This window comes from Diabrotica virgifera, chromosome 10 (assembly GCF_917563875.1).
Source record: "Diabrotica virgifera virgifera chromosome 10, PGI_DIABVI_V3a".
NCBI classification, from domain to species: domain Eukaryota; kingdom Metazoa; phylum Arthropoda; class Insecta; order Coleoptera; family Chrysomelidae; genus Diabrotica; species Diabrotica virgifera.
This window is the reverse complement of record NC_065452.1, coordinates 112,697,895-112,709,418: the sequence shown is the minus strand read 5'-3', so window position 1 is coordinate 112,709,418 and position 11,524 is coordinate 112,697,895. Positions and strand designations below refer to the sequence as shown.

Below are 11,524 nucleotides of genomic sequence, written 5' to 3'. Positions count from 1 at the left end.
GATAATACCGCTTATTGTAAGAATTTACAATAATGTATTAGGGGAAACAAGGAAATACTCCGGAACATGATCAAGAAAGAAGCGTAGTTTTAGATTTGGTTTCCATTCTGGTCCCTGGTCACGCAATCACCACGGATAACTTCTTCATTTCTTTGGAATTAACAGAGGATCTCACCGACAAGAAACTGTCACGATGCGGAACAGCACTAAGGAAATAAACGTGCATCCCTCCAGAGTTTATGCATGCTCGTGATATTTATTCTTCAGTTTTTGGATTTCAGTCGGTGTTGGTGTTATTGTTCAAACAGGTGATTGCTGATCGCATATAGACGGAGAGGCAGCGCTGAAAAATCTCTTTGAATTTACTAAAGCTAGATTTTTCACAGTTGATTACTGGGAGTGTGTAGAGAAACATACTGCGGTCGGTCAAGCGAAACGTAGAACAGGGGTTACTGAGAGGGTAGCAAAGTTGCTTTCCTACGAAGGTTATTAAATCCATTTACTAAGGCTGAAAATCAGTACACACATTCTAAATTAAATATAAATAAAAGTTATTATAGTCGGTCAGCTGTATGACGGGACAGAGCCGGTCGGTCGGCCCCAATAGTCAATTGAGGAAATGAAACATTTTGGCTCGCAATTTATTCGTCCAGCATAGATTTACTTGAAATTTTCACAGAAGGTAGGGAATAGTCCAAGGATCATTTTCTATATCATGCCGCTATCATACGTTAAAACCTTGGGGGTGGTTGCCACCCCATCTCTGGGGTGGGAATCTTTTATTACATTTTAACCATGTAGTTGGATGGAAAAAGTGATTCTAAGAAAAAAATGTTTTTTACATTTTCTTCGTAAAACTAAGGGTGTTTTGAGAATACCTCGAAAAATATTCTATATATTTTTGGCAATAAAAAGTTTCTTCAAAAATGATTTTGTAGGATTTTTAAAGAGCTATAAGACTGTGTAAATTAAATTCCATAAGATCCCTTAGTTTTTAATTGGGGCGGGTTTAAAGGGCTCGAATAAGGGGGAGTTTGCTGATAAATAGAGTTTAAACAGCTATATCTGGCTAACTATTCACTGTAATGAAAATCTATGCACAGGGTAATTTTAGTCATTAAAAAAGCTACAATTTAGTAGTTAATAATTTTTTTGTATCTTCAGTATTTTCGGAGATATTTTGAAGTAAAAGGTGAAAAATACCAAATTGCAAAAAGTCAATTTTTCTTTAAACTCCAATTTTTGCAAAATTAGGCAATTTAAATAGGTCAAACTCCTTGAGTGTATTGATAATAAAAATATAAAAGGAACTATAGAAAGGTGAAGACCAATTTTGAATTAGGGAGGTAGTTAGGGGGTTGTTTTCACTGATTTTTTCGTAGAGAAAAGCAGGTACCGACATTTTTTTGATTATAAGCCGATTAATTTTCATGCTAGAAACTTTTTATTATTTTTTGAAAGGTCTAATTGTATACAGTATTGTGCGAATTAATGTGAACAGAGATCAAAATTCAGTTTTTCAAGAAAACGGAAGACTACTCCTCGAGATGAAGCCTTTATTGTGCGCGATAGCAAACTTCATCCCAGAAAAACAAGTTATGACCTTCAGCAAGATTTAGAAAAGGCTGGAATAAAAATTCACGACTCAACAGTACGCAGACGTCTCTTAGAAGGAGGGAGAAGAAGCCGTGAGACCGCAGAAGAAACAACTTCTGACAGCGCCTATGATGAAAAAAAGACTAAATTGGGCAAAAAAATACGCTCATTGGAGTGCAGAAGATTGGCGAAAAGTTTTATTTTCTGATGAAATTCACTTCCTAGTGCAGGGACAGCGATCAAAATTCGTACGAAAGGCAGCCAATGAGTCACTTTCAGCTAGCCATATTAACTAAACAGTTAAACATCCCACCAAAAAAATGTTCTGGGGTTGTTTTTCATACTCAGAAACTGGCACTCTTATTCCTATTGAAGGTATGATGAACAGTGAAAAGTACAAAGCCATGCTAGAGCAACGCTTAGCTATAGAGCTTGACAAAGTACAGGCCGAAGGGACTGCAATTTTTCAACAAGATTCAGCTCCGTGCCATGTATCGAAGGTTATGATGAAATACTTCAAGGATAATATTACCCTTCTTGATTGGCCTGGAAATTCACCCGACCTTAATCCTATTGAAAATTTGTGGGCAATATGTAAGGCTAAACTGCAAAAATTTGACTGTACGACAAAAACAAAACTGGTGGAAGCAGTGATTGTGTGGTTTAGAGATGAAGCAATCACAAACAATTGCAAAAAAACTTGTCTAGAAGACTCCAGGAAGTCATAAAAGTAAAAGGGGGACATATTAAATACTAATTAATGAAAAAATCTCATGTAAGTGTACCTAAATTTACCTTTGGCCTAAATAAATCATATTTACAAATTAATTCTGTTTGTTCACATTAATTCGCACAATACTGTACTCGAAGAAAGATTATTTAAGTTTTCCTCGAAAAATGCAAATTTTTCCCATTATTTACTTTGAATATTTCAAATTATGCATTTGACGAAAAAAGGTAACCTTTAACATATCGTATATCGGTTTGTATTGGTCTTAAAGATATTATTGGAAAAGAATTTGGTTTGTGTTACTAAAAGATACAATTTTGAGATCTACAGTTTTTTTGATTAAATGCATATTTTTCGAGGTATTTTCAAAAACCCTCTAAAAAAGTCGTTTTTTTAGTCGATAAACTGTTACTTTCAAGCGCGAATAACTCGAAAAATATTAGTTTTACGAAGAAAATGTAAAACATTTTTTCTTACATGGTCTTTCCATTGAATTACATGGTTAAAATGTAATAAAAAATTCCCACCCCCGAGATGGGGTGGCATTCCCTACCTTCTGTGAAAATTTCAAGTAAATCCATGCTGGACGAAAAAATTACGAGCCAAAATGCTTCATTTCCTCAATCGACTATTGGGGCCGACCGACCGGCTCTGTCCCATCATACAGCTGACCGACTATAATAACTTTTATTTATATTTAATTTAGAATGTGTGTACTGATTTTCAGCCTTAGTAAATGGATTTAATTACCTTCGTAGGAAAGCAACTTTGATACCCTCTCAGTAACCCCTGTTCTACGTTTCGCTTGACCGACCGCAGCATGTTTCTCTACACACTCACAGTAATCAACTGTGAAAAATCTAGCTTTAGTAAATTCAAAGAGATTTTTCAGTGCTGCCTCTCCGTCTAAAAGTAAAATTCATAAAAATTTTGCAGAGGCATCCTGAGTCCGCTAATGGAACATCATTATTTGTCAGTGAGAAAGTCGAGCCATTTTTACTGAGTATTGTTGGCGAACGTTTCTTCGTCTCTTTATATGGCGGAAATAAAGGCGATTCTCTGGACACCCTGAGATACAAACGATTCGCTAAGACAGTGACAAAAAATGCATTTAATCTCTCCTCACATCCTCCAACACAAGATGCATCCCGTTTCTAGTCTCCGAGTGTATCACCAGATTCAGTCAACATTGGCTCGGTAACCATTGTGATCCAGAAAAATTGGGGATGGAAAAAGCATGGAAAATTTTGGATACCAAAACAAACTTCCAAGCCTCCAGCACCCTCCTAGCTTATGAAATTAATATTTTACAGATGCAAAGGAAACTGTGGAAGTGCGTGCGGTTGCCGAAAGCCTCATATGGTCAGCAGTGTGCCTCCATTGTGGTAGTGAGAGCTGCAACAACATCGTGGACATTAATTGAAGAAAATTAATTGGAAGATGAATTACCGAAAATGATGCCAACGCTAACTCCCACTTATACCACAAAATTCACCTCGGATAATGATTCAGATCTTAACCAGCAGCCTGGATCATCGAAGAGAATGAAAAAAATGATAACTTTGATAAACCTTTTTCAATATACAGGGTGTCCAGAAACTCTACCGACAAACGAAGATATTGGGTTCTTCAGATAATTTTAAGAGAATTTAGCTCAATTCACCTAGTCCGAAAATACTTCCTAAGGGAGCTAGAGCTCTTTGAAAATGCCGTCTTGTAATTAGTTTTTCATAAATACCTCCAGAATGCTTCAATTTAGAAAAACGAAAATCGGTGCGTATATTTATCTTCCAGAGATAAATCGATTCCATCCATTGCGAATTTCTAGTACCGATCATAGGCGTCCGTTTTGGGTAGGGCAACGGTTATTTTATCACATAACTTTTTTGTCTACGGTGTCTTTTGACCCCGTATTATTAAATTGTGAGGTATTCTAGTACTAACAGGTACTCTTGCTTTAAGGCAGTAGGACACAGGGTTTTCTAGAAAAATCGATTTGAAAATTTTTCGTTTTTGAATTTGAAAAAAATTGAAAATTTTTTTCAAAAAAACGGTGTATTTTGCCAACTTAAAGCAAGAGTAACTTTTAGTATTAGAATAATCTAAAGTCAAAAATGCTTAAAAATTAAAGACAAAAATATTATGCGATAAAATAACCGTTGACCTACCCAAAACGGACGCATATGACCTGTACTAGAAATTCGCAATTAATGAAATAGATTCATCTCTGAAATATAAATAAACGTACCAGTTTTCGGAGTTGTAAATAGTTTTTTTTCTTAATTTTTTTTGGAAATTCAAAAAAAGAAAAATTTGACATCGATTTTTCTAAAAAACGGTGTATTCTATCGACTTAAAACAGGAGTACCTTTTAGTTGTAGAATACCTCACAATTTAATAATCCAGAGTCAAAAATGCTTAAAAATTAAAGACAAAAAAGTTATGCGATAAAATAACTGTTGCCCTACCCAAAACGGACGCCTAAGACCGGTACAAGAAATTCGCAATGCATGGAATCGATTTATCTCTGGAAGATGAATACGTGTACCAATTTTCGTTTTTCTCAATAGAAGCGTTCCGGAGGTATTTAACAAAAACTAATTACAAAACGCCATCTTCAAAGAGCTCCCTTAGGAAGCATTTTCGAACTAGGTGAATTGGGTTAAAATATCTTAAAATTATCTGAGGAATCTCCTGTCTTCGTTTGTCGGTAGAGTTTTCTGGACACCCTGTATAATAATAAATAATATTATTTTGTCTAGAAATTGCCCGTGGATTAGGCCTATTGGGGACACCACATAAAAAACGCGCCTCCAGACTCTACCTCATAGGTGGTAGGGAAAAGGGTCAAAAATAGTTTAATAATAGCATTGGAATGTTAAGATCATAATAAATTGTATGAATAATAAAATATATATAGAAAACTAAGCCTAACGTTTTGTTTTGATCGTATCCCTATGAGTATTCGAGAATCTGGTCAAGTTTGGACCGCTGTAAAACCTAGATAAATAAATCAAATTAAAAAACTTTATAGTGGAAATTGTTATTTGAAAATCCCTCTACAAAATGGCCATGATGTCATTTTATTGTTAAATCAAGTGAAAAAAGGTTATAACCTCCAAAAGGAAACTTGTTACAAAATTTTTACTTATTTTTGTTTAACTTTTTTGTTGGTCACTTGACGATAAAAGGTAAAAGAAATAAATTTGTAGAAAATTTAATTTGCTACATTTTGTTTGATTACATTTTCTGTAGGGTTGCTAGTTTACGAGATACAGCGCGAAAAGTCTTTGCACCGCTTTTTCCAAGATGGCAGCGGGGGGACAACGGTAACATTTCAATGAACTAAAAATATAATAAAACTTAATTGTTTCATAATGGCTGATGTACCACTTTGATCCTGTTATTAGAGAGGTTACTTATCCGGTGTTTCACCGGTTATTACTTTAAAAAGAAAAAACGGATATAACCGGGACAACAAAACAACCGGTTAAACCGGTTAATGCAAAGTAAAAAAACCGGTTTTAGGTTATAACCGGTAGGTTTTTCCATCGCTACTGCAACAGACAATCCAAAAGGTAGACAGCTACGTTGTTTATGAACAATATTGACATTGCAGCAGTAAATGCTTTTGTGATGTGGGTTCATCTCAACGTTTTGTTGTGGAACAACCGAATTCACCACAACCAAAAATAAAAGGAAGGTCAAGGAAGAAATATTACAACTATCAAAGCAAATGTTCTAACTGTAATAATATTGTGTGTCCATCACACAGGAAGATAGTTCAAATATGTAATAAACGTGAAAGGTGATTTGTCAATTTAAAAATTTCTGAATAATTTGTTGTTTGCTGTTGTTTAAACTATTTCAAGTAATAGTTATTGGTAAAAATGTCTTCAAAATTATAACATCTTAAAACATTACCGTTTTTATACAATTTTAACAATAATTTTGTATAAATATACAAAAAACACACTGGGGACGATAAGTCACCCACCTGGTACTAGGTGTTTTAAAATTGACTTGGTATTAGGAAGGTTAAAGATATTTGACAAATATTATAAATGGTTAAAAAACCTAAGCTGCAAAAGATTATGAGAATTAAATTATCTTTCTGAAAGATAAATAATACGATTAATATCCTCTGTAAGAATCAGCTCCACATGTCTAGAAAGCAGATAATCATGTGAATTAAATGCTCTGGAGTTTCAATCATAGGTAGATGTCCAGCATTTGGTATCAGTTCTAGGAAAGCTCTTGGAATTGTCTGCAATAAAAAACAAACGTGTAAGCCAACTACGAATTATCAAAAACATGTAACACATAACAATGCAACATAAGAACCACATTAAAGATTTAGATGTTGCTTTAAACAGGGTTTACTATTTTATTTGGAAAATAAGCCACAACTTAAGTTTGAAATTAAATTTATTTGACGTTTCAACTTCTACTTCGGAAATCGTTATCAAAAGTCGAAAAGTTATTAAGTGGAAGTCGAAACGTCAAATAAATTTAATTTCAAACTTAAATTGTAGCTGATTTCCCAAATAAAATAGTAAATTACATAAGATGCCATAGCTTTAGAACAATGCTAAACAGGGTCTTTGCAGATTATGTTATAAACTTACGTGCATAGAAATCGGCCCACTTAAAAATTTGGTCATTTTTGATGTCTCATATTTTCTAAACCTGTTGGCCGATTTAAGTGATTTTTTGAACATGTTATAGCCCGATTCTTTAACAATATCACTGTAATAATATTGTTGCTTAATAGGTAAATTTTCATTGTATACTGCTATACTGGGTGTACCAATCAAACTGTGTTTTTTTCTCAAAGTTCGCATCACCCTGTGGAATATTGTAGCATTTATAAAATACTGAAATTAAAACCCAACTATAGCCTAAGGTTTTCTTAACATTATGTTTTTTGATTCATTCGTTTATGTTGGATAATAAAAAAGTTAGGTACTTTAACAACTAGACATGTTCTTCATCAATACACGGTGTTTCTAAATAAATGCGACAAACTTTAAGGGGTAATTGTGCATGAAAAAATAATGAAAGTTGGCTTTATAAACGTATGTCCGCAAATGTTTCGTTTCCGAGATAGGGGATGTTGAATTTTTTCTTACAAACTGACGATTTATTTATTGCTTTAAAACCAGTTGAGATATGAAAATGAAATTTGGTAGGTTTTAAGAGATAGTTATTGCGGATTTTTTGACATAAAATTAAGAATTTAATATTCACCATTGGCGTACATACGGGTAATGTGATCGGTGAAAGATGTTTCGTTTCCGAGATACGGGATGTTGATTTTTTTCTTACAAACTGACGATTTATTTATTGCTTTAAAACCAGTCGAGATATGAAAATGAAATTTGGTAGGTTTTAAGAGATAGTTATTGCGGATTTTTTGACACAAAATTAAGAATTTAATATTCACCATTGGCGTACATACGGGTAATGTGATCGGTGAAAGATTAAGTTCCGAGTTCGAGTAAAAATTTTTTTTGGAGTACTGAACTCCAAATTGAATTGAAGCTGTATACAAAAGTACTGAAAAGAAATATAACGACCTTTAAAATGAGGTATCACTCAACCCCCTTTCCATTAAAGATTTTGCGGGTTGATGTAATTTAGTTGAAAACTGGTCTTCAAAATGTCCCCCTCACATATAAATTTGACGTGGTTTTGCATATGTTTAGATTTTCTATAGGGACCAAATTATAGAGGGTGGTACCTTCTCTATAAACAATCAATAAACAATCTAGACATTAACATACTAAGATTTACGGAGAACCACAGGTTCACAACCAGTAATGTATGGCTTGTCATTTACCTAATCCTGTAAAGCATACTTACCCTTTCCATTTCACACTCTTGAACTAAGGTGACATGAGGATCTTGTAAACCATGCACTAAAAGAGTGGGCGCAGTGATTCTTCTGTGGAAAGCTGTATCCCCTTGGGACCACTTCTGGCCAATAGCTATATTTTCAATGACGTGTCTTGGTAAACCATTCTCATCATCACAAACTTTAAAATGTTTCCCTCTTGATGAAAAGAAAATACTTCTAAAATGTACATTTTTGTATATTAGATATAACGTGGCAAGAAATTATTTATATAGCTGTTAGTAATTGAGATACAATAAAAAACAAAGGCAAATTAAAGGGAAAGTTCCAGTGGTTGGCTCTATGCCATAGTTATAAAACTTACACAGAGAAATAAAAACTTCGTATGTATAATGGTTTAGAAACTTTAAAAAAAGTCATCCAAAAGGATTTAAAATTCATCAGAACGTTTTCGATCTAATCAGATCATCATCAGTGACCTATAATTATTTATTTCCACATTAGAATTAATGCAAATGGTTAAAATTTTGACTGTTAGGAAACATGCCTGCAGAAGGTACTGGATTTTTGAAGTGAAAACTTCTTTAGGGACGTTGTGCACTTTTTGGATAGGGGAAAAAGCATTAAATTGGCGACCGTCATCGCGACCGTCATCGCGACCGTCATTGCGACCGTCATCGCTTATGCTATATATTATGTGTATGTATATATAAATTGTGTAGAGGTATTTAAATTTAAAATAAATGTAAAACATATTTTAAGATGGGGAAAAAGGATTTATTTCGCGACCGTCATCTCTTCGGCTAAATAAATTTTGTACGTATATAAATTATGTGTATGTATATATAAATTCTATAGAAGTATTTAAATTTAAAATAAATGTAAAACCTATTTTTGGTTGGGGAAAAAGAATTTTTTGGCGACCGTCATCGCGACCGTCATCTCTTCGGCGAAATAAATTTTGTACGTATATTTATTATGTGTATGTATATATAAATTGTGTAGAAGTATTTAAATTTAAAATAAATGTAAAATCTATTGTACACACACCGGCAAAATTAGCCGAACACGTTAAAAATGGGACATGTTTGATGTCTCGTATTTTATAAACCAGTGGTCCGATTTGAGTGATTCTTTTAGTATGTTATAGCCTTATTATTTAGGAATATCGGTGTAATAATATTGTTGCTAAACACGTAAATGTCATTTTATACCGGGTGTAACAAGCATACTGTGTTTTTTTCTTAAAGTTCGGAACACCCTGTGGAATATTCCAGCATATATAAAATATTAAAATTAAAACTCGATTGTAGAATTATGCTTTCTTAACATTTTCTTTTTTGATTCATTTGCTTATGTTGGAAAATAAAAAAGGTATGTGCTTTAACAACTAGCCATGTTTTTTATCAATAAATCCTCATAGTAGGGGAGAAAAGTATGCTAAATTTGCAATTACTCGAGCGTTCTTGTGACCTGGAGTGGATTGTGAAAAGTGGGTGCTACAACCAAAAAAAAGTTAAGTTAAGTTTTCCATAAAGTGTGGGACTCTCCATTTTTCAATTTAATTTTCCATTTCCACCAATCGTTTTTTCCGATTATAGCGCTATTTATCCATAATAGGAAGAACTGTTGCGAATAAAAGTTGCTTATTTTTACGTCAAGGATCCAAATCTGCAATAAAAATTGGGGGCTCCTATTTAGTATTTTAATGTAACCCCCCACCTCCGTGGTGGATCGTGTTTGGTGCCATTCGGTAGATTTTTGAAAAATATTGAATAGATGTATTTTGCAGTTTTACGATCTGATGTTCATTTTGCAAAATATCGCAGGGTTCGTATTTATAATTTTTAATTTACCCCCCACCCTTCTCCGTGGGGTGTCACGAGCCCCCACGGAGGTGGGGTGGGGGATTTAATTTAAAATCTTAAATAGGAGCCCCCAATTTTTATTGCAGATTTGGATTCTTTACGTAAAAATAAGCAACTTTTATTCGACATATTTTTTCGAATTATGGATAGATAGCGCTATAATCGGAGAAAAATGATTGTTTCGAATGGAAAATTAAATTAAAAAATTAAAAGTCCCCCACTTTATGGAAAACTTAACTTAACCTTTTTCTGATATTAGCACATACTCTTCACAATCCAATAGGTTCCCATAACGCTCGAGTAACTGCAAATTTAGTATACTTTCCTCCCCTACTATGAGGATTTATTGATGAAAAACATGGATAGTTGTTAACGCACATAACTTTTTTATTATCGCACATAAGTAAATGAATCGAAAAGGAAAATGTTAAGCAATCCTAAGTCTACAATCGAGTATTAATTCTAATATTTTACATATGCTAGAATATTCCACAGGGTGTTCCAAACTTTAGGAAAAAAACACAATATGATTGGTACACCCGGTATAAAATGGTATTTACCTGTCTAGCAACAATATTATTACAACGATATTCTTAAATAATAATTCTATAACATACTAAAAGAATCACTCAAATCGGACCACTGGTTTATGAAATACGAGACATCAAACATGTCCCATTTTTAACGTGTTCGGCTAATTTTGCCGGTGTGTGGAGAGAAAGGATTGATTTCGCGTCTGTCATCGCGACCGTCATCGCTTCGACGAAATAAATTTTGTACGTATATTATTATAATGTACGTATAATAATCGTAATATTATTGAAGTGAAAACTTTTTAAGGACGTTGTGCACTTTTAGATGGGAAAAAGGCATTGAATTCGCGACCGTCATTGCGACCGTCATCGCTTCGGCGAAATAAATTTTGTACGTATACATATACTATTATGTGTATGTAACGCAACGCGTATATAATATTGGTATAACACCTATTTTTGGATGGGGATAAAGAATTGATTTCGTGACCGTCATCATTTAGTCGAAATAAATTGTGTATGTATATATGTATATTATCTTCTTCTTCAGCCTGTTTGCACCCACTTCGGGACAAAGGCCTCCACATGAGTTCTGTAAGTCTCCATTCTATACGTATGATTGGTAGAATACAACTGCTGAATACCCGTTTCTTTAGATTTATTGGTATCTTTTTGTTCTTCAACACATCACTGAGTCTTGCTACTGCTGCCCAAGTCATTCGGATTCTTGTAGTTATTTCTGCTGTTTGATTCTGTTTGCCTAGTTTAATCGTGTGACCTAGGTATACTTTTCGACACTTTCGATATCACTTCCTTTTAAGTCGATTGTGATATATTGATTTGTCATCACTTTTGTTTTATTTGTTTTTGTCCTATGTCTAACTTCTCTCTCCGTTCTTAGTTTGCTTATTGTTAGACCTTCTGATACATTTATTTGCAT

General features: G+C 33.8%; 1 protein-coding gene across 1 annotated transcript in view; it reads right to left on the bottom strand.

The window, feature by feature from the left end:
* Nucleotides 1-619: 619 nt before the first annotated feature.
* LOC114339155 (protein ABHD8-like) overlaps nt 620-11,524 on the bottom strand; it is a 63,146-nt gene continuing 52,241 nt past the window's right edge. Inside the window, exons 6-7 of the mRNA XM_028289786.2 lie at nt 8,192-8,402; nt 620-6,593 (exon numbers count right to left, since the gene is read on the bottom strand). Of these exons, the coding sequence (XP_028145587.1) occupies nt 6,480-6,593; nt 8,192-8,402 (325 nt within the window). The 3' untranslated portion in view covers nt 620-6,479. The remainder of the gene's footprint in view (nt 6,594-8,191; nt 8,403-11,524) is intronic.